General features: G+C 41.2%; 1 protein-coding gene across 1 annotated transcript in view; it reads left to right on the top strand.

Moving 5' to 3' along the window:
- ADAMTS6 (ADAM metallopeptidase with thrombospondin type 1 motif 6) overlaps nt 1-24427 on the top strand; it is a 246125-nt gene that overhangs the window by 136111 nt on the left and 85587 nt on the right. Inside the window, exon 12 of the mRNA XM_084833322.1 lies at nt 17307-17414. Within this exon, the coding sequence (XP_084689448.1) occupies nt 17307-17414 (108 nt within the window). The remainder of the gene's footprint in view (nt 1-17306; nt 17415-24427) is intronic.

Below are 24427 nucleotides of genomic sequence, written 5' to 3'. Positions count from 1 at the left end.
GCTCCTTTCTGCTAGTGCTGAGTTGGTAATAGATCCTAGATCTTCATATTCTGTACTACTATTACAGTACCTTTTATATACTTTTGAGATATATATATATCTCAATATATATTTGCCATACTTTGTTCTTGGCTTCCAATATATGTTTGTATATGCATACATTGAAGGAGCACAGGAATGCCCCTTTAATTAGCTTGAGTAGCAAAAAAAGGTTCTGCCATTATAAGCCTCAAAATTATATTGCTTATAAAAATGACACATGTTGAGCAAATAATGTGAAACTTGGCATCCATGTTATATGGGATGAGGTCTATGATTGTGTCAAATTCCAAACCAATCCCAGTAAAGATTGCCACAGGTATAGCAAGTTAAAAAGTGCTGAAAATTGAGACATTTATCCTTTTTGCACCAATTTTTAAACAGGGATATCATATATTTATTTCAAATTTTGGTGAAAACTTCTAATATACTTTATTCAGCCTTATTGAGGAAGGCCTTCATAGGTTTGGTGGGATTCTGGCAATGGTTCAAAAGTTATTAAGGTTTTCCTGGCCCATTAAAGCCTAGGGCAGCAACTGCTGGCAAAGTTATGTAGTACATGCTCAGTCTCATTCTAAAGCTAGAATACTACCAGTACTCCAGTGTCTGCAGGGGAGTTCTATGTTACAGAGGGAACCTAGTGATTCTGTGTGCAATGCCTATTCCTTAGTTATGGAATGTGACCTCTCAGAGTCAAACTACATATTACTACCTGGATTGGGACTCCAGCATGGTGGGTGCAGAGGCTTTATTCCTTGCCTCCCACTATGGTCTTGATCCAAATTAGGCCAAATGCACCTGCAGTTTACATTGTCAAAAATGAATCCAGTTGTAATATAAATGGTAGGTGCAAGGGCTCCAGTCCGAATAGGGACCACAGCAGCGGGAAAGGGTTGAAGCTCCCTTGACCCCCAGACAAGGGTCCTCTTCCATATTGGATCCCCTGCACTCATCTTTGAGTAAAAAAAAAAAAAGACATAGCTTCTAGCTATATCTTTAAAGTAATATGTTGTTTGACGCTCTAGGAATTTGGGGGGTGGGCAGGGAATGCACAGATGGGGAGGGTAGAAGGATCAGGGCTTCACACTGTCTTTCTGAAAGCAGAAACACAGTATAGGGTCCCAATCCTTTCTCTTCCTTTCTATCTCATGGGAAAAAGAAATGTGGGGATTGGAGCTCTGGCACTGCTTTCAGAAACATAGCATGAGGGCCCTGATCATTGCTGTTCTTTTCCCTGTGGTGGGAACAGGGATCAGGCCTCAAAGTAGGCATATTCACATGTTACAGCGAACGTGTTCACACTATGCTGTGAGAATATAGCTCTATTCAGGGTATTTGACAATCTTAAGTGTGGAGGGAATATGAGGATAAGCACCCTCCACCCTGACCTCCTGATATTAACAGGGAATGTCTGAAGAGAAACTGTAGCTGCATTACATTCCCAGCTGTAAGGTGGCTGATGTGGGAGGGAGAGGAGAACACAGGAACAATCAGCCAATTGGCTGTGGTGGGGAAGAACCCAGGAGGCAAAGAGAAATGTGATTGGTTAGCTGCAGTGATGCATTATGTAAGCACTGCAGGTGGAGGGGAAATTGAATTTGCAGGGAAGAGAGAGAACACCATGGTAGTAGAACAGAGCACTCTCAGTGATGTGTAAAAGATCCATTCCAATCCAAGAACCAAGTGAGCCTATCAGAATTTGCCTGCCTGGTGACTTGGAGTTACTTCACATGGAGCTTTTATCCTGCGATTGAGATTGCTCCTTCACGGAAGTTTGCAGGCTCTTTACATGACACCATGATCATCCAAGGGGTCTCCTGCACTAAATGCCCTTTGTTCAGTTTTTAAATATATCACAGATAATGAGCTATCAAATTACCCCATTGTGTTCCATTACAATGGAGGTGTTGGGAGAGGTGCCAGCTGGGAGACGGCATATACTTTCGGTACTGAGAGTAACTATCTCGGTCCCAATCCAAGTAATCTGTGTTGGAAAAGCAAGAGAGTCTGGTACCAAACACAGGGCCAGGGAACAGGATAGATTTTGTAGTGCTGGGTCTAGTTATCAAAGGTGCAGCTTAGACAAGACTGCAGGCTTTGCAGCAGAAGGTGGGAGGGAATTTGGTGATGGGGAATGAGCTCTTGGATGCATGAGACAGTTGTTGTTGAGAGGACCTGGTGTTCAGTAACCATGAAGTTTGCCAACTGGAGGAGCTCCTATTCCATGGTCTTGTCCGAGAGTTATGGGATGGCTAAGTATCTAGATGTATATGGCATGGCGTGGTCTTTATTTTCTAGACCCTGACCAGTTGTGTTGTCCATCTTTGTATTAAACAGTCCCTCACCTTCAAAGAGAAGATTCTCAGTCTGTGACCTTGCCTCCTTAGTACGTTCTGCAGATTGTAGCCATGCTTGTCCATGCATAGTTATGACCCCAGCTATTGCCTTTGAGCGGCAATCAGCTGTGTGTCAAGAGGTGTTGATTTGTTGTTTAGCGCACCTCATAGAATTCATTGGCCAGCTCCTGCTTGACTTCTGGGAGGTAGCTGAAGAAGGACACTGCTGTCTCCCATAGAAAATGCTGATAGCCATGTAGGCCTGCTAACTTGTGATCCAGAGGTAAAGGGCTGCTGCAGAGGGGGCGAAGTAATTTTATTGTTTAGCTATAAGCCATAACAAAAGGGAAAGAACATTCAGTGTTGAGCGACAAATTTCGTTCTCAATTTCCTGGCTGCTAGCACAAATAAAGAAATGTGCAAGATAACATATTTTTCATTATCTAACAGAAAACATAGACATTCACTAGATGTAACCAAACTCTCCCTGAGCCTAAACACAGACAAATATTTTTCAATGTCCTTATAAAGAGGACATTGGGTAACAGAATGGACAATATCCTCAGTCAGTTTTACAAAACATATGACAACACTGTTCAGTTATTAATGTTTTTTATAATGGCTTCTAAAAAAGCAGAGGGCATAATATTACATCTTAATTCTGTAAAGGTATTTCTACATGAATCTAAGGTAATAAAATCCAAATAACTGGCTTTCTGATGATCTAACTTGAAACACGGGTATAATCTAGAAGAGGGGTAGGCAGTGTGGTGCATGTGGGCACAAATGTGCATCTGGACAACTTTCTTGGTCTCCAACAAGATGTCCTACCTCTCCTCCTTTTTCAAAACAAAAAACATGAATACATTATCTTACTAGCAGTTGGGATTGCTGTGAAATAGATTTCTGTTGGTGTGGAAAACTGTAGGTTCAAAGGAGTGTTTTAGTGTGTTGGGGATCACATCTCACCTCTGCTTTTTGTTCAGGTTACTTGTCCTTTGCCATGCCTCCTATGTCAGTCATTTTGTGGTGGTGCCCAGGACAGTTTCTCAAATTGCCAAATGTGCCCAGGGCCTCCCAAAAAACTGCCTGCCTCTGATCTAGAAGAATGAATTATTATTATGTCAGTCCAGAAGTCTTTTCCAAACGCAAGATGCCTTAACTGAGATTTAGACATTTACTGGATCTTAGTGAATTGACAATAGAGACCTCTAGCAAATTATTGTAATGCCATTACTCTCCTTTGAAAATTTAATGGAGAGCCATAGATTTTACAAAAAAAATGTGAAGATGGCAAAATTAACATTCTGTTATGAAAATTTAGCAGCTGGACTTGCATTCCAGCCCAAACAGCCAATCCTTTTCTCCATAGACATGAACAGCAGGGGTGCCACTCAGTATGCTGTTGTAGAGTAGAATTTTCTTCCCATGGGGTCCAGCTTACACCCCTTGCTGCCAGCCAGTGTGAAATGAGCAGTCTTTGTCCTGTACTCTGTGGAAGTTCTCTAGGCATTTTGATGTACGGGGCATAGAGGAGGGCTTGTGCCATAGGTCCTTCACAACTTGTAATAGCACTGGGAGCATGGATATAGTAATGGGTGAGAAAATCAGGGTGCACCAGTTGGAAATCTGGGTCTTTAATTGGTGGAGATAGCTGTATGACCTCTAGCCCAAGAGTCTGCACCATCCTGAGCGCTTGCTCCGAGTACAGCCAATGCCCCGTTGGGGATGCAGTGTCTAAACTGCAATTTTAGCATCAATGGAGGATGTGGAGGGCACCTTCAATGAGCTTGAATAAGAGTTGGATTGATATTCCTCCAGAGTTAAAGCAGGGATTGTTAGAGTGGCAGTGGATTTCACAAGCGCTAATGTAGTGACCTTCCCTGAGGAAGTGGACATAGGAGGTCCGGCCTGTGTTGTCTACTGGAAGTGGCACCGCTGTCAAAATGAGGGTACTCGATATTACAGACTGCATGATGATAGGGAAGCTGTCCCCATGTGGTCCTCCATCCTCCCTGTTCCAAGTAGCTGATGAAATAGCATGAGTCTGAGGATCCATTGCATATGCTTGGTGACCTGCAATGAAGACAACGGCCATGAGGAGAACATATCTGATGTATTGGAGGTCAGCTACAGATATCAACTCTGAATAGGAGATCTTTTTCTTAATTTCCCCTTCCAACATGGATCCAGTCACCTTGACCTCATTAGAGGAGTGATGCTCCAGCAGGTGCTGCATCTTGTCAAGGATAGGAACAGGGAAAGACAAAATCACTGGGGGAGACAGCAGAGTTTGAGCTGGTTGAGCCAGGAGTGGTATTTCAGGCATCTAGATTGACTGGACTGAAGGTGGTGCTGAAGGCACTGGGACCAAGATATGTGGTGTTTCTGTCACTGTAGGTACCGACAGAGTCAATGACTGGGTCTTTGATTGATCCTTAGTCATTCTTTTCTTCTTGTTTGATTCATTGTGGATGGTGGGCACAGAGCACTTATATTTTAGGGGGGGGGGTTGCATCCCTACATCCATGCAATGTCAGGGAGTAGGAGGTATTGAGGTGTCTGTCACACCGGATGGAATGAGCCTCAAACCCAAAGCAAGCTTCAAAGTGGACTGTGAGGGCCAGGCTGACTCCAGGTCCAGTCAGGGTGGTACCAAAGGCACAGGGGTCTGTAGTGATGATGGGATAGAGGCATGTGAAGGCTCTGGAGATCCACTCGCTCCAGTGAAACAAGGGCAGATGACTCGGATGAAGCCACTGCATCCTTCGTTAATAGTGGAATCATCAGTGTCAGTGTGGAACAGATTTTCAATGAGGTCCCAGCCAGAGGATCCTTCAGCACACTATCAGCCACCTTGCAACTACACCCAAAGTTGTCACAATTGAATGTGAAGCTTGTTGGGTGAAGCTCTGACAGTGAGGAGATGAAAAGATGACCATCAGCCAACCAGAGTAAGCACAGCAAGTGCTTGTCTGTAGAGGGCAGTTTGCTCCCACAACTCATAGAAGAGAACTCTCAAGCCCTGAGACTCAAAGGAGACATCCGAAGGCATGGATACAAACCAAAGAAAAAACACAAAGGAGAGAGGAAGATCCAACAAGAGGTAAAGGCAGACAAAATAAAACCTAAAAGAAAGGACAAACTCAGCTCCATTTTCCATGAGGGAAAGCAAATGCTCCTAAAAAGCTGTGGCGGTCAAAGAGGAACTGGGGGGAGAGCAGGAGTCACACCCCTTGAGCATGCGCAGTGAGGGTGGAGAGCATTCTGACTCACAAAAGCTCAGCTCTAGAACATTCTGAACGAGGCTCTGCATAGGTACAGAACCCATATGTGTGATGCACAGAGACCATGAAGAATTAGAAGATGTTTATGTAGCATGAGAGGTGGTACATGGCACCTGTTGACTGTGCCTGACAGATAGAAAATTGAAGGGAGGAGAGGAAAGGCAAGGGAACTAAAGTCTTGGTGTAAACTGTACTCACAAGTAAACCTCATACCTTTGGAAAAGAAATGTGTAGTAATGGAAAAATATAGAGTTACATTTTAAGTCTTTACTATATTGGGTGACAGATAAAGACTCCACCCGCAGACTGTTCTTATGTTTTACTTTCATTTTCCCATTCAGTTCTGTTTTCTTGTTCTTCAATAAACAGATTGTGGTTTGGGCCTAGAAAAAGAAAGTTGATTCTGCCTTTTTTAAAAGTGAGGAACTTAACAGAATGGGAGGTGAGAAGTGCAGCTGCTATAAACTGTAATCCTATGCAGGTTATTATGCAGGTTACTACTGACACAGGTAGAGCCACTAGAGCCACTCCCCTCTCCCCATTTTCTTCCCCATTGTAAGTTGTATTTCATTTAATGGGACATTATGGGCAGTTTCCAACTATGTCATTCCACAAATTCAAATAGTGCTAGCAGAGCTCTGCTGAATCTTTCATTTGTGCAGATGGTTGCCCATTATGCTTTCAAGCAGTTGCACAATGGGTTGCACAAGCAGAATGTGTAACTGGTTGGACAATGGGTTGCGCAAAAGTTATGTGCAGGCAGTCACACAACAGGTTGTGCAAGCGTAATGCACAACCACTTGCACAACTGCGCTTGTGCAAATGTAACTTTAGTTGGATTCTTTTCTTGCGCATAGTTCAGAACCTAGTTTCCTTTGGTACAACATCATTCACACTAATGGAATGATACAGTTGGATACTGCCAACTGTCTAGTAAGTCAGAATGGAATTGCAACTTCCATTTGCAGTCCACACCCTTCATTATAAACTGCAGAAAGGGGGTTCTAATAAACCCTTGTTTATTAAAATTCAGCACAAAAAAGCCTTCTGGCTAACTCAAAAGCAGGATCTCTTTTGTGATATCAGATGTTCCTAATAGAAGTATTACCCTACTATTATGCATGCGATTTGTTCTAATTAGCAAACATGGTTACCTGCGTTTATTGTTTGTTTGAGGTGTACACCTAAACAATGTTAGGTGTGCACCTGGAAATGAAATCATGAGTACCATTAGTTAAATATTTACAGTCCCATATATCATATCAGTTTTCCATATTTTGGACAGAGGGTGGGATTACCCACACTGTAATGATGCATTTCCTTTTCAAACATTAGGGAAATTCAATGATCAAAACACCTGCTGATTTAAGATCAGAGTTACAGCTATCTCATGTTGGCTCAAGCTCCACAAAGCCAGGAAATTGGTAACTAAGACTAACGCCTTAAAAGACAGGTAAGCAGCCTTTTCAGGCCTATAGACACATTTGTCATTTTTTTTGACCCATGGGCACATTTGTCTTGTAGTCATCTGGGCCTGTGGGCATTTATTTTTTGTATTCTTTTTTCTTGCCCCCACCTTGCCTAAATTCCCCCCTCCTGCCCCACCTGGATTCTCTCTTTTCTTACCTGCCTTATCTGGATTCTCTCTTTTCTTTCCCCCTTTCCCCAGATTTTCCCTTTTCTTGCTCCCCTTCTTCCTAAGGACTCTCTTTTTTCTTTCCCTGCTTCCCCAGATTCTCCCTTTTCTTGCTCCCCTTCTTCCTCTGGATTTTCTCTTTTCTTACCTCCCCTTCCCCAGATTCTCTCCTTTCTTGCTCCCCCTAAGCAGGAAGTTAGCATATTGGGAGATGACTCCTGATCTGCTGACTTGCTGCTTCTTGGCTGCTGAGGTGAGTGTGGAAGCAGGGAGAAGCAGTGGAAAAAGTAAGGTTGGTGCAGACAGGGGGCAGGTGAGGAAGGGGTCTGGTGGGCCAGTCATGGATTTTGGTGGGTGCCAGCATGCCCATGGGTGCTGTGTTGCCGACCCCTGCCGTAACAGACATGCCCTTGATCAGTAATGATATTGTGCAATGTCAGAAATTGTGCTTCCTTCAACTTAATGTCCATGCAGCCACACTTTTTCTTGGTCTTCAGGCCCAAATCCAGATGGGGCAAATGAAGTGCCTGGGACCAGCAAAGATACCTCACCTTGCCTGGTCCTGTATTGCCTTATGAAGCATCTACTCCTTACTGTATTGCTAGAGGAATCCTCCTGTGAGTTGACCTGAGCCTATTTGTTGCTTACATCGGTAGCAGGCAAGATGGGTTAAGCAGTGAAAGGGGGTCCTTTTCACCATCCTTATGCTGGCTCAGCACAGAGGAGCGTTCTGTGTGACACCACAGTATGACTGAATGACACGAGAATTCAAATTTCTTATTCTGGATTTGGAACTGCAACATAATGAATGAGAGAAAAATATTCATTCACTACCACATTGAGATTTCCATCAGCAGGCATATTGGAAGACATCTGCTATTGCTTTGGAAACTGAGATGTTTATTGGGGATATAACGGACTGGGTGGTATGGTGTTGCAGTTGAAAAGAAGTATTAAGTGGAAAGGTTACGCTCTTCTAACACACCACTTCTTCACTTCACATTGCATGTTTCCAAGACAACAGAAAAGATGTGTGGGTTTGTGAGTTGCATTGTCTAACTTGGTATTCTCTGTAAGTCCTTGTGAGTGCCTTTTAGAGGGGAAGATACACTGGCCTACAAATTCACTGAAATTTAAATAATTAAGCAAGCTATTCATGCTCAGAACTAAAATGTTCCCCACACTGAAACTGCCAAGACATGCCATTTCTTGGTGCTTCTTGGCAATCTATGAAATGGGTAGATTATTTTCAAAACTTGCTTTGACTTGCTTTCATTACTGACACCATCATCAATGGAGTGGTACTAACAAACACAGCTACATCACCACACCTCAAGTTATTAGCAGCAGTACTACTCTCACCCCTACTGCATCAGAAGAGACCCCATCTCCCAATATTTAATCCATCTTGTCCAGCTACTGGTGTAAGCAACAAATAGGCATGGATCAACTCACTGGAGGATTCCTCTAGCAATACAGTGAGGCTTAGATGCTTCTTAAGACAATACAGGACCAGGACAACATGGGACATCTTTGCTGATCCAAGGCATTCCATCCGCCCCAAAGAACAAGGAAGAGCGTTGGTGCAGGTAGTGGTGGTGGGAGAGATATGTTGTAAGTAAGCACAATTTGTGGCATTGCACATCATTAATGATCACAGGGCACATCTCTTAAGGTTAGCGTCCAATTTCCCAGCTTTCTGGAGCTTGAGCCAATATGAGATAGCCTTAAGTCTGGTCTTAAACATGCAGGATTTTTTAATCGTTGTATTGTATATGTATATGAAATCAGGGAACAGAGTGCACCCCCAAATCTGCACTATGGGCTATAGTGGAGAGGGAGAATCACCAAAAACTGCATCTCTACCTGTTCCATTGTTGGACACCTTCCTTAGCAGAGAGACCAAACCTGGATACAACCCAGTGTGTTTTATAACTAAAGCCTGTGGAGTTATTTCTATTTTAGGAATTTAGGTTTCTGCATAGGTTGCCTCTTTCTAAAAGTGCTTTGGGCCTTCTTGAGAAAGTTCTTGTCTGATAATTCTCTAAATAGCCAAAACGTTATGGGCTACCCTTTTTATTTCTGAAGTGTGTTTGTATTTAAATTATTGGTTTATTTGAGAGTCACCTGTTGAGTTCTCTTTTCTGATGCCTAGTAGTCTTTCTGTTTGTCTTTTGTTTCTTAACCCTGAACTTTCAGACTGCTGCTAAGGTACAGTTAACCCACAGTCCTGTTTCTGTCTTAGCCATCTTTAAAAGCACCAAGCAGAGTCTGCAGATGTAATACATATAGGCGTACAGGTCTGGAGCAGAGCCTTGGTAATCTTGACAACAGTTTTGATTCCAGGAAGATTCAAGAGGAAGGAGTAGTTGCTTACAATGCAGGACAAGGTTCAGGTGCTAGTTGGTGGCTGGGGCAAGGGTTATATAAGTCTGGTGGGTCTGAAAGGAAAAGTATTGTTTTACACTTGATAGGTGGGAGGTTCATAGATTTGGTAAGGTTCAGATAAGCACCCAATATTTAGGAAAATAAGATGAGAATATAATATATTATATAGTTGGAGTTTAAAATTAGATATCATAATTCCTTCAGCATGTATGATTGATAACATGCTGCACCGCTTCATAATGAGCATTTCTGAAAATGGAGCATTAAGATTTGTAATTTTTGGGTGCTTATCTGAACCTAACCAAACATGTTGAACCTTCTGCGGTTCACAGATCTCTAATACTCACCCTCATATATTTATATAAAACCATAATTAACAGTATGAAGAAAATGAGGGTGGAAACCTATTAGCTGGACATTTTTGCAGCTCTGAATTGGAAATCAGAATCCAAGTAACTGTTAATGCTCTGTTTTAACAAATGCTCATCAAGAGGTGCAGCATATTATATATTAGTACATGCTGAAGGAATTATAATGTTTTAAGATATTTCAAAATTATATAAATTATAAATGATAAAATCCTAACTTTATTATAATGTGTTTATCAATGTATTTCCCATCTTATTTTTTTCAATATTGTGAATATGTAAAAATCTAATTTTGTACAACTTTTTGACTCCCATTAGAATCTAGATTTTGGAAACATCACAGCATGTTGATCTTCATGCAATTAAGTTTACTCTGAGCTGTGTTGTTATTCTTTGAATACAGGATCATTTAGATGTATAACTTCAAGATGCCTATTTGTAAAATTCTGCATGACATACAGAAAAGGCTCCATCATATATAACATATAGGCAAAAGGAAGATAATTTGATTTGCTGTTTTTTTTCTCTAGATGGGTTCAGCTTTCTTTAATTTACTGCAAACACAAGCATCCGAATTCCAAACTGAAGTCATGGAGCCCTAAGATACACCGTTACAGGTTGTCATCTATCTTGTCTTGATCTTGTGAAAGGCTACAGCTTCAGTTTATGTTTTTACTACAATTTCCCGTATTTCTCAGAGAACAGTTAGCTCTTAGATACACAAATGCAGGTGCTGACTTTGAACTGATTGATTAGGTGTCAAATTTTGCTTCCCTTATCTGACTGGTGCAGCTTTTTCATTACATTATTCAGAAGACAGGCTTAAGATCTATTTGAAGTTGGGGAATGAATGTATACTTTACTCTCGTTGGATGCCACAGATAAAATCACTTGGATTGGGACTATTGGGTCACCTAATAATAATTTGAAAACATAAGCATTCTTGCTGATAGTGGCTTTGGACCTGACCTTTCTAGCCCAGTGTTCTCAGATGCTTTCACACTAGATTATTGGAAACAGCTTTTCTGAGTTGTTACTGATATAATAAGGGAAATTAAGGGAGCATTTAAAATCCATAGTCATAGACTAAAAAGGCTGGACTACAATGATAATTTTAAACTTGTCTCTAAACCTGTCTGTTGATTAAAAAGCACATAAATATTATTTATATCTTTGTAAAAGGAAAATATCCAAATAATAATTGGTTTCATGTATAGGGTTATTCTTTTCGTACAATTTTGTGATTTATATTTCGCTGCCAAGAAATACTACCCCTGTTTCACACTGAACGCATGGTCGGTGCTGTCATCTCTGAATTCAGCTCTCTGGAGTCTACCAATAGGGGATCAGTGCTCTCATACAAGTCAACTATCTGTTCAATGGAAGCAGATCCCTGTTTCAGCAATATACATATGCAGCTTACTGCTGTGAGCAAGAATCCTTGGATTAGGGCCATAATGTATTCTAGAACAGAATTCCCTTTTGGTTTAAACTGAAGAGTTATGCTCTAAATGATAAGAAGGAACATAGCTCAGTTGCAGACCACAAGCTTTGTATACAGAAGATACTCCACAGTATCTCCATAATTAAAAGCATCCCAGCTTGCAGAGCTTGGAAAGGCCTCTGAGTGAGGCCTTGGAGATCCGCTGCCAGTCAGAACAGAGAGAACTGAAACCATTGGTTTGATTCAGTAAAAGGTAGTTCCTTGTTGCAATCCATAATCATTTTATTATCTCTACACATCCCCTGCTAGTGCGTATTAAAGTAAATTTCCCAGAAAAGTAACTTGTATTGGCTGAAATTCTAACCAGGTTTTCAGCAATGGGGCCCAACTGACTCAAGTCAAATTTTGCAATTAAAGAATATTTAGGTATATAGCCTGTGGAGTCCAGCCTTGTGAGTTTAATTATTTATTACAGTTATATGATGTCTGATAGATTCGTCCAGAGAGTAATTATGAATCTGCTTCCTAGATAAAACTAATTGGTAAAATAGTTTATTTTACTATTGCATCTGTGGTTCATAGCTGAATGAATATTGTTTGGGTATCCTTAGTATTAAGGTAGTGAAAATGTACATATGGGTACATCTGAAATCTCAAGGGGGGGGGGACATTAATTGCATAAGGCTACTCATCCTGTACCCATTTACCTTAGAGTAAGCCCCATTGAATTCAATGGGACTTACATCTGAGTAGATATGTATAGCATTGCACTGTAAGAAGTCAAAAATAGTATTTTAGGCGCATTACAATAAGTCATCTAAATGCAACTGTAATATTTGAAATATTTATTGAATTCAATATTTAAACAACATATATGATTATATTTTAGGTGCTGATAGTGGAAATCACTTTCATCTCTTGCTATTTCAAGGAAATCTTTGGAGACAGATATGGCAAAATATAGTGATGTTCCATATGTGGATCCAGATTATATAACCTGTACCACTACTTTTAAAGATTTCAGACTGTATGAAGAGAGAGCTTACCAACAAGATTAGTAATGTGAGCTTTATATAAATAGAAATGTTAAAATAAATAGGTTATAATAAAAATGCACAGAAATCTCCAAAACTGCAATGAAAGCAGAAAGCAATTTTAGACATTAATTTGAAATTCTAACTAAATTATTCAGGAATTCTGTTTAACCATTTATGTTTTTAAGGGAGCAATCCTACTGGGATAGGCGGCTGCCTCCGAACTCGGAGGTGCCTGCCTATCCAATGCAGGGCAGAAGTGTGGAGGGGATCGTCCTGCATTTGCGGCTTCAGTTGCCCTGCATTTGCGGCTAGACAGCTGATTTCGGCTGTCTAGCCACGGGAAGGCGGCTGCCGGACGACACGTTGGATATGTCATACTGGCATTTCCGCCTTCCCTGCCCTGGAACGCCCCTGGGAATACCCCGTTTTTGCCGCTCTGCACTCCTCTTCCGAGTGCAGAGTGTGGGGCCATTCCACACTGCCTACAAGGCAGTGCGGTAGGGTGAAAGGTCAGTTCTTAGGGAACCAACCTTGGAGCGGGGGGGGGCCGAGGTCGGTTCCTGGAAACCGATGTATCCTATAGCCGTCTAGCTGCTGACTAGCGGCCATAGGATTACGCCCTAAATCTGTATTGAAATAATCTTGAAAGTGATAATTTAAAAAACAAACTGTAAGACTTTTACAGTGCAGTCCTATAATCTACTCAGAAGTAAGTCCTATGGTTCCATGAGGTTCCTCAAGTTCCATGAGGCTTGCTCCCAAGTAAGTGGGTATAGAATTGAAGACTTTGGTGACTTTTTTGGCTTTCTTCTTTGTGTTTCCTGCCTCAGTACAATATTTTATGTATGGTATTCTCTTGAAATATTTCTCTCTCTTTTTTAGATTATACTGAATTACTCAGAAGAGATAACAGACTTACAAATAATATTAAACTATCCAAAAATGTTATTAAATTGCATGAGAAGTTAGTTAAATTAAACAAAAGTGACTGAATTGAATGACCCTTGGGCATTAAAATGAAATTGCATAAGAATATTATTACATATTATACATTGCTCTGTGCAAGAGATAACTCAGTGGTTCTCAAACTCTGCTCCCCCACCCCCACCCACTTTAAAATCACTGGGGGATTCAGCAACCACAAACACGTTTTTTTTTGTTCTACAAATCAAAGCACATTCATAACACTTTTTTCTTCAGAGCCAGCATCATTATTAAAAAAAAAAATGGGGCAGAAGGTCAGGCCACAGGTCTCTTTAACTAGTCAATGTTTAGGGAAAAATCAAGAGACTGCACCAGCTCTGAATTATGAAAATCATACATTCTAGACCAGGGCTTGTTAGATTGTTCAATCATCTGCCCCTGGTCAAAACAGCCTTGATATCCATCATCAGAAAATAATTAAATACAGGGCCAAGTAAAGATATTCTCAACTGTTCCACCTTTCCACAAGCTCTGAATGGAGTTTGCCAATCACCAGTGGTCCTCAGACCACATTTTCAGAATCTCCGGATCAGCTAATTGGCAGTCCAAACCACAGTATCATCACTGGGAATCTCACTGTTCCCACTTCCTGAGCCAGTATTTCATGTTGACAGACACAGAGAGCAACAGGAATGTTTCAGAGATTCCTGCCACTGAACTTAATTGTTTCACCGATATGGTGCCCTGAGACCAGGATAAGCAGAGGGAGAGGCTAGGAGGTAGAAATGTTACAGCTGATCCCTAGTCTCATTGCTGGTTTCCACTCCAGGCTTTGCATGTGTCCCTGCATTCTCATGCTCCCAAACACGCAAGGAGCCTCTATATCTGGATGAATGTCTACATGGTGCAGAAGGTCCTTACTGATCTGAATTGTAACAAAATTCTCAAGTCAAACAAGGAGTTGGGTTGTATGAAAGAAAAAGAAAGCTGGAGGGTGGGGCGAAGAGAGAGGAAGGAGAATGCAGAGGAGCTATCGAAGAGAGAGAGAAAAACACTTCTCAGACTACCCAAGAGTACTGCAGTTAATAATGCAATGCAATATACATGTGGAAAGTCAGCACGATATCATCCTTTTGTACTTGTTTTTGGAGGAACTCCAGATAGTGGAAGAGAACCTGGAAGAAAGGGGCTAATTGAGAAAGGCATGTGATGCAATACAAATAGTATACACTAATTCCAGTAATAATAGCAGCAGACTGTGAAGAAAATGGCAGCATAAATACCATTTATGTTGATAGTTAAGGGGGGAAAGTAAAAATAAAATATGGTGACACTGAAAGCAATCTGGGAAAGTCTAGACCTGATCCAGCTCCCTTCCCTGCTGGTGTACACCACTGGGTATATGTAGTACTCCTGCAATTGCAGCTCTCTGCATGGCGAAGTGAGAGTAAGTAGCAGGGGACTTTCATTTTCATAGTAGTACACATAAGACTTAGATGGAAGTATGCAGAAGGTTGTCTTCTATGTTTTTATTTTTGATATAATGAAACACTAAAAGTTGGTGAGTTAACAAATAACCCCAACAGAAATTGGATCTCAATTACAAGATGGTTCAGTCATGACCTGGGCCCATATGAATATGCCACAGAATAGTCTAAAGGTATCTGAAGTAGCTCTATGTCAGATGGTTTGTTTCTGATCAGGATTTGAATGGGAACCACCTGGGAATCATATTCCATTCCAGTAGGATGTAGATCTAACACAAATAAATGTGGCAGGCACAGAAAGAAGCAGTGTGCTCTGAATTTGATTTTTGAGATATATTTTTGAGGGGGGGGAAAGAAATGATTTTTTCCATATATTCTGCAGTTGGGTGGGAAAGGAAGAATAAATACAGCATAAATACAACATAATATACCTTTTAATAGGTACAATACATATTATGTTCCTGAAGTTGTAGTAATATTAAGTTGGTAGTATTTACTTGTCAGCACTTTGCTAAAAATTAGGACTTGTTTACACAATCTGCATATAGATTTACACAATCTTCATATTACTTCAGAGTTATTATCCTGCGACAATAACAACTCATGACTTCACTACACGAAGAAAGACTCTTAAGATGTTTTTGCTACACATCTTTTCTGATTACCTTTAATAATTCACAATTCACTGTGTGTGGAAATGTGAACTCTGTCTAACAATGATTTAAACCAAATTGTAGTTTAAATGATCACTTATCCTGGATAAAAGAGATGAGACAAGATTAGGTTACTACTTTTTTCTGACAAGGTTACTGTATCTTTAACCAGTTGCATGATTGCAGAAATTCAGCAGGAGAAACTTTCTCTGTCATTGTGTTCACATATGGGAAAAGCCATATCTGTTGAATTTTGCCTGTCATGTAGGTGTTAAAGTCACAAGAGGCCTGCTGGGGGAAAAAAGTGGCAGCTCTAATCAGAAGCCCCTAATATTGTCATATAGTGTTGACTCCCTTTCAACTCTTTGATTGTGTAAACAAATCAGAGGTTGAATTGAATTATGGGGCTGTTATTCCAGGATGACTGATCATGCTAATAGGTCTTCACAGTAGTTTTTTCATAGGTTTACTGCTGGAACCACAATGGCAAGTGAATATCTTCAGTGGCAGTTCTGTGTTTTTTCTGATTTGTTAGTGTGGGAAGATTCTGCAGTACTTCTGAGCGTCCTGGGGAAATCTGCAGCAAAAGGTCAGTAAGAGTGATTCTGACAGGGTGCAAACCCTGCAGAATGTTTTCCCCTCCCCAGCACTGTGCTATGAAATGGGAATATTTCACTTTCTTTGCACAGTGCTGTGGGGCCCAAGCTGCGGTTGACCCAGCACCAGCTGTTCTATCCTATTTTGATTAGGGATGATTTATGTATGGTGACTTGAGGGAACCTGTACCAAGAGAGAGTGGGAAAGTACTCTTCATTTGCTGAAGCTAAAAGAGACTCCCAGTCAAGGGAGATAGAATTAATTACACGGATGGGTGAAATCTAATGTCACCACTCATTCAACAGGACTTTCCCCATCTTTCCTCCCCACTGGAACCCCTGCCCCCCTTAAATCTGCTTCAGAGGTTTCCTCAATCCTCTGGAGCAGATTTTGATGGTGTACAGGGGGCTGGAGGGGGAATAGCTCCCTCCCCATTCTGTTGACAGAAGCCGTGTGTTGGCAGGACTGATTAATTGGATACCATCCTATCTCTAGTGGTATGAATAGCTCTGCCTGGCCAAGAAAAATGGTGGTGTCTACATTTAAGGTATTAAAAAGCCTTCATTGCCTGGCCAGGCAGTAGATGATCTCATTGCCACTTCCATTTTCTAGAAATGTGAGTTTCCTGCTCTTCTGAAGTATCTGCATTGGGAGCATGCAAATTGTTCCCCTGGAAGAAAGGGCATTTCAAGGTTTATGTTGATATTGATAGTTTCAGGGCCAATTCACACAACCTCTTTTTGGGGTTCTGTGTGGTAAACCAGGCATTTGCACAGTTTACCACAAACTTAGATCACTACCATACCTACCCACAATGGGCTTTTTGACCAGGGCCCAAAAGGAGCATACTCTCAGACAATGTTGCTATATGGTAATTCAGACCAAAAAATATGACTCAGTTTTAAAAGAAGCTGATGTGAATTGGTCCATCTTAATAAATATTCCAAAATATATTTCAGGGTGGATGTGTGTGTGTGTGTGTGTATAGAGCAAGAGAGCGAGAGCACGCACAATATATTGGATGGTCAGGGCAAATGTCTTTTTTTAAGGAGCATTTGAATAAATTTTATTCAGTTATTCTGAACAACTTGCTTCTGCCTTCTTTCCCAGGAAGTGTGTAGAGAGCTTTGGTGTCTCAGCAAAAGTAACCGCTGTGTTACCAACAGTATTCCAGCAGCTGAGGGTACCCTTTGCCAGACTGGAAGTATCGAAAAAGGGGTGAGTTCAAATGACTGGTAATTCAAGTTATTGTGCAACTGTTTTTAGGCCTATGCAAGACCCAGAAATGTACACAGGACTGAAAAAATATGACTATTAAATGTTTTTGTGAGAATTCCAGAATGAAATGCTCAATTTATTCTATAACAGAACATAGAACAATTTCACAAAACAAAACGTATTTCTAATTTATTTTTAAAATACAACTTTTAGTGGTTCTTAGGATTTTTATTGTGGTCTCTCTGTGCCACTCCATATGAAAGTGTGCCCGTACAGGCCACAGGCAAAACCATTTAGAATGTTCTAGGCCAGCCTTCCCCAACCTGGTGCCCTACAGATGTATTTGATTACATCTCCTTTCATCCCCATGTGGCTGAGAATGCTGGGAGTTGTAGACCAACACATCTAGAGGGCACCAGGTTGGGGAAGGCTATTATAGGCTCTAGCTTCCTCCCTTTGCACATGCTCTGAAGGCACTATAGTCCTGACAAACTCTTTAAGCTAGTGAGACATATTGAGCATAAGGAATACTAAGCATTTCAAATCAGAAAATTCTTAGTAGCTCATAGAGCCTGCCTCATGTCTGAATTTAGAATTAGTAAATGGCTGAAGACTGCCTCTTCTTTGGAACTAACTAAAAAGAGAGCTGGGAGAGTACAAGCATGCATCCTTGGAACTGACAGATCATATTGCTGACGATATTTCTCATGATCCAGAGCAACTCACCTTCTTCTCCAACATCTGCAGTAGGTGGCTGAAATGCCAAAAATGTCCTTATCACTTTGCTCTGCAGCAGAACTTGGATATTAAGCTGATGGAGAGGACAATCCACAGGGCTCAGGCATTCCTGCTCAGTTCAGTGAGGAAGATCCAGATCTACCTGGCCCAGAACTTCAGAGGTCTTATGCAAAGGAAATAGTTTGTAAAGAACCTCCATGGAAGTGACTCTTCAAAACTCAGAGACAGCTTGCCCTTCTTGCCCTTCTTGGCCACATTGTGGTTCCTGTTGCAATGGCATGTGGAACCTCCTGTGTTCCAGTATTACAGTGTTAACATACTCCTGTGCTTTCATATACTCACTGTGTATGTTCAGTAGCAGCACAGCATACTATGGTCCAGGCATTAGGAACCATGGAGACTGACTCTCATAATTTTACAGACTGCTCTGCAGTTCCTGAAGGAATTCTGATCTGTACTTTCTTTGGTGTTGTTGACTGTTCTAAGTGGGTGGAGAACATGTACTGTATAAGACTTTGGCTTCTAATATGAATTTGTTGTTCCGCCTGCCTTGATAGTAGATACTGCTCAAAAACATCAGAGATCTACACTGCATTCATCCCCACAGAACAAATCTGGTAAGTAGCTTGACTGCTGCAATGCCAATTCATCTGCGTCCATGACTATGAAGATATCCTACACTAGTACTTATGGTCTGCTACCAGATTTCACTTTGGGAAAAGATTGGTATCTTCACTGGAAATCTTTTTTAAAAATGATAAAAAGCCCAGATATTTCCACATGGAAGCTTCTCATCTGGCAAACATGAAGCATATTGTGTGGAATATTCACTACTCAGCAACCTGTTCAGAGGTATACATGGCTTAGATCTTCGGCCTTACAGGACAGAGGCAGACAGAAGACCAAATATCTCCCTTTTGAGGGAGTCTGTTCAGTTCCAAATAAGTTTAGGAAAAATATTGAGGATAACAGAACCATGGTTTGGTCTTCTCACCTGAGCTACTTGCAGAGGCACAGATTATTTCCCTCTGGTTATTAAGGAACAGCAGAACTTTGGACTTTTACAATGACAGTCAGAGCTGTTATCTCAGCATACTACACCATAGTACACATACAGATGCTGTTTTCTTATGGAACAAACCTGATTTCTTGTGTCTCATCTATAAACTATAAACACTTTCTTGTACTAGCATCTGTCATTAAAAAGCCCTTCAAATTGCTTTCTACCTGCCATCCATTTTGGCTTTTTTGCAGGTTATCCTTCTTGTAGAAGTCACATTGGCTAGATGAAGAACTGAAGTAGAAGCTGTAAAAGTAGACCCATCTCACCTACAGTTTTTTGTCATAAAAATATTCCTCACAGTAGCACAAACTTTCAAACTAAAAAATGGTCTCTCAATTCCGTAGCTTGGCAGTCCTCTTCCCCTACCCAAAGACTAATGTAAGTAGAGTACTGCACTCTCTTTAAAGAGTCTTATCCTTCTGTGTAGCATGTACATTATCCACATAGTTTGTGGATTTGCATGATGAACCATCTTTTTGTAGCCTATGGAGGATCCAGTGATCTAATATCAGCAGAGGATTCACTATCAGCAGAGAGAGTATCCAAGTGACTGCTAAGAAAAACTGAGAGTTGCTAAGATATCCAAAGCAAATTTTACCCAGTCCTCTAAGGACATACTCCACAAAGTCCAGAGCATACTTCCAAGCCTTACCACTTCGGACTGCTGCAGAGTTGCAATCTCAGCAATTACATCCATGTTAATTAAACATCATGTTTTGAGTGTCCAAGCCAGAGGAGTTAAAAGTTTTGCTGGAGCTTGTTCACCTGACAGTCTGCTACATTTAGCTTCTCATAAGTGAGTGTCTTAAACTTCCAAACATTGGACAGCATAGGGACCATGAGGAGAAAAATTACATTGCTTCGCTGTAACTATTTTTAAAATGCTTCTCTATGCATTCATGATTCCTGTCCACCTACTCTCCTATAAGAAACTGCTTGGGCTATCATACTTCATTTAGTTATCACTTGCATGATTAGCCCTGTATTATTCAGATAAGGAATTGAGTGGAAAGATGCTGGCTCTATGTGTTACTTTTGTATGACACCTACAGTACATGGGTGAAGGGAGGGCCTAGTGCAGGGGTGGACAACTTTTAGCCCTCCAGATACTTTGGCCTACAGCTTCCATGATCCCTCACTATTGGCTATGCTGGGTGGGGCTGATGGATGTTGTAGGCCAAAACATCTGGAGAGCCACAAGTTTCCCACTCCAGAGTAGTGTGTTGGCTCAGTGGTAGAGTACATGCTTTGCATGAAGAAGGTTCCTGGTTCAATTCCCAATATCTCTGGGTAGGACAAATTCCTGCCTGAAATCCTGGAGATCCACTGCCAGTCAGTGTTGACAACACTGGGCTATGGTCTGACTTAGTATAAGGCAGCTTCCTATGTTGCTGTGTTTCTCATGCCTGATGCTTTCTGGAAAGTTCTACCTGTGGTCTGGGCAGGGCCAATCTCAGAGGTATGACTACATAGAAAACCATTTGAAGAACAGCTGTCACAGGTAAGTAACTGTTTTAGAACAGCAGTTTGAAACATAAAGAATATATTTCCTATTCATATTTTTAGAATTCTGCCTGGTTTCAAAATGTGTGATTTAAGACTAGCTATTTAAACTGCCTGCTTAAATAAATGGGACAGTACCAGTGCTGGCACAGCAGTAGTGCTAATGACATTGTGCTAGCATAAAGCAACACTTGCAAATGCAGAAGGAAAAAGTTGCAATTTATTGCTGAAGTTCAGGAAATCGCTGCTTTTTCCCTTTGCACTAGCAAATGCTTATGACATTGTGCTAGTACTGGTTCACACTAGCGCAGTGTCATTAGAGCTAGCACTGTGCCACCCACCATTGGATACTTCTCATGGGCTACTTTCCTACTGTGATGGAAGGAAAGATGCTTTATTTACTGAGAGTTTATTTACTCTCTTGCCCAGAGAGACTGTACATCCCTGGCTTAAGACTGTCGTCTGTAGAGCTAGATCTGTACAGCTTTTCATTTACAGGCTAAAGAAGCTGAATCATTAAAGCCTCTGTGAGCAGAAAACTGTTTACTTTGCCCTGAGGGTTAACTGAGGAGTTTTAGGTGGTCTGAAGCTCATTGAACTGATTTTTTGGCAGCCAAGATTTCTCCCATCTTGCATCAGCCACCTGCTCTTCTTTTTGCTTTTTGATATTTTCTGACAGCTTTTTGTTTATTCTTTGCATCCCAGCTGTTTTGCTTCCTCCTAATATTCCCCTCACTTCCTGGCTGATGGTTGGTTCTTCGTAGAATGGAAAATGTAAATGCACTAGCATGCTATCCATAAAGACAATTTAAACTATTGCTGAAAGCAGTGGCTAAGAATAGATTCACACAATTGTGTTTTGCATGATTGCAGCTGTTGCTTAACAGACTACCTATTCTGAAACTACTGAAATATGCCAAGTGTCATGGACAAAAGCAAGTGTGAAAATGGTACCAACTAGAATTCAGGGAAGGTCAGATGTGATAAACATACGACATGATAATAATCACATGAACTGATTTTGTGAATCTACCCTAAGAAAGAAGAGTCTTCATGAGTCCAATTATTATTATTAATTAGTTTGATTTGTAGAGAAATTTAAAGTCAAAAGAATTCTAGTACATTCCCAGGGATATTGAGACTGACCTTGACAGCTGCTCTCTTGATGTGCTGATTCAACTGTAGAATAGCGGGTTAACCCTGGTAATTAACATAGCTGCTTTCATGCATCCAGTTCTCAGTCAGGACCTGAGGTGAACACACCAGAATGGAAGACAAACTAGACTGATGACTTATGTGTGATGAGTCAGTCATCACAAGTGATGACTTAACGCATGCTGAAGCAGATCAGTTGTAGCACGGATACATTTCTTTTAAATGAACTGCAGCTGTGGCAGAAGTAAAGAAATCTTTTTTTCCCCTCTCTGCTGTTATTGGACCTACATGCTAATTGGAGTTATTCCGACTGGGGAAAGCCCATATGAATTTGAGCTGTTGTTCCTTCTAGACTGAGTCATGCTGTACCTGCTATGAAAGGTTGTCATTTACTTTACAGCCAGAATTACTTACGTGTGGTTCATCATGAGGACAGCTAATTTCAGCATAATCATATTGCAGATCTCTCTTGTCCCATTTGTTTGCGTTAGTTAAATTTGAATCACTTTTGCCTGGTGAAACAGAACAGGGATGTGGAACCTCTAACCCGCAGATTCCTTGGGTTCCTCCAGGGGGCCATGCTTGTCCTGCAAGCTCCACTACTTGGAGGAATCTCTGCTGTTATCTCTGATCTGACATTGGAGATAACAGCAGGGATGCAGGTGGTGGTGGACTCCGCTAGTACTGGGAGAAGCAGCTGCTTTTCCCAGTGCCAGCAGAGTGGCTTTGCATGGTGTGCATTGACCAAAACCAGGGACACAGCCATTGCTGGGAGGAGTGTGCCAGCCAACTCCTTTTCCTCTCCCAGCATAGAGAAAGGCAAAATGAGTGGGTGTGGCAACTTCAGTGGATGTGGCAATGGAGCCTGGCGGGGGAGGCAATTTGGCCCCACCCACCCAAAACTTGTTCTGCACCCCTGAAGTAGAATATATTGCTCAGGGCATATGGGTAAACCACTGGTGATGTAGGTCCACACTTACCCTGGTTTGTTAAATCCACATTGGGAAGATCCAGGTCCTCCCTGCTAGAAAGGACACTCAGCTCAAACTACCAGTACCCCTGGGACTGGAGAGCACAAAGGAAGCACACTCAAGCCTCTGCCACTGGCCAGGAGACCAAGAGCCCTGGGAAGTTGCATCCCCACCTGCCAGACAGAAACATCAATAGGGAGGCCCATCCATCAGGCAGAGAAGGAGCAGTTGCAGGGAGTTTGCTTCCCTCTTCCCTACCAGGAAGAAAACTAGGCTTCAGCTGCCAGTTGTCCTAGGACTGTAGAACCAAAGAGAAGCACCCTCTGGCTCCATCCATCAGTCAGATGACTAAGGGCTTCTGAGTTGTGTGTTCATGTGTGAGTTTTGGGGAGGAGGTGTTTTATATTATTACCTGTTGTTTATAAGCCATGTTGAAGATCATTTGATTAAAATATGGGGTATAAATCTTCAAAAAAATAAAAATAAATGTTGGGTGGGATACTTGATGTATTGCTTGGGAATAGCAAAGTGCTGTATTATCTAATTCAGATATTTGGACCTGCTAAATTAAATATGGATTGTTCAATCAGTTACTATCTTGTTTTCAACATTTCTTTTTTGAAGAATGTTGTTAAATGAGTAGTTTATTTACATCTTCTGGCTGACCTGGATATTCTCAGGCAGTCCAGCCAGATAATATCAACCAAATATTATCCAGCACAGTCTTTTAGTCCTGCCAATCTGACTTTTGCCCTGGATATGAGACTGCTCTTGTGGTTTTGGTCAGCAGTCTCTGCCTAGACTTCAGTAGAGGAAATTGTAGCCTACTGATCTGGGTTAGCCTTTGATGGCCATTGATCTTGAGCTAAAATAGTTACAATCCAATTACAATTGGCAACTATTATATATGATGAAACATTTAATTAAATGGTTTGGCTTTTACCTTTATCACTAACCTGAAGCTTCAGGTGCACCTATGTGGGGATGGAGCTTGCCATAAATGGTTTATAGATGATATACTTCATGTTCTCGAAGTGGTAAATAAAGCATAGGGTTTTGGGGTTTTTTTTAAGAAGTATTGCATACATTTCATGTTTTCTCTGAAGTTTTGTCTTTTTCTGGGGAAAAAAGAAAAGAACATGTTTGCATGACTTTCTAGTTTCAAGCAATTTCATAGCTCTAAATCATTTAAATAACATTACAGTTATGCCCTATAAAGAAGGGGCAGGGAACCTGTAGCCCTCCAGATATTGATAGACTACAGTTTCCATCCGCCCTGACCATTGGTCATGTTGGCTGGGGCTGATGGGAATTGGAGTCCAACAACATCTGGAGGGTCGCTGGTTCCCCCAACCCTGCTATAAAGAAGAAGATATAATTGCACTAATATATAAGAATGTGAATTCCTGAGCACTACCGCAGTTTGAAATGGTTCAAAAACTCTTCAAGCGACAGGTTCTTAAGTATTTTCAGATCACGCTAAGCCACTGAAATGTATTTAACTGTCTTTAGAAGTTTCTTTCATTAACTGAGTGGCAGGTCAGTTTGTTCCGTTCAGTATTTGGGGCTAGGATTTTTTTCCC

This window comes from Heloderma suspectum, chromosome 2, assembly GCF_057233095.1.
Source record: "Heloderma suspectum isolate Gila_16-S chromosome 2, 16-S_ref, whole genome shotgun sequence".
In the NCBI taxonomy this organism is placed as follows: Eukaryota; Metazoa; Chordata; class Lepidosauria; order Squamata; family Helodermatidae; genus Heloderma; species Heloderma suspectum.
Note: the sequence above shows the minus strand (reverse complement) of the source record. Positions and strands in the feature narration are given on the sequence as shown.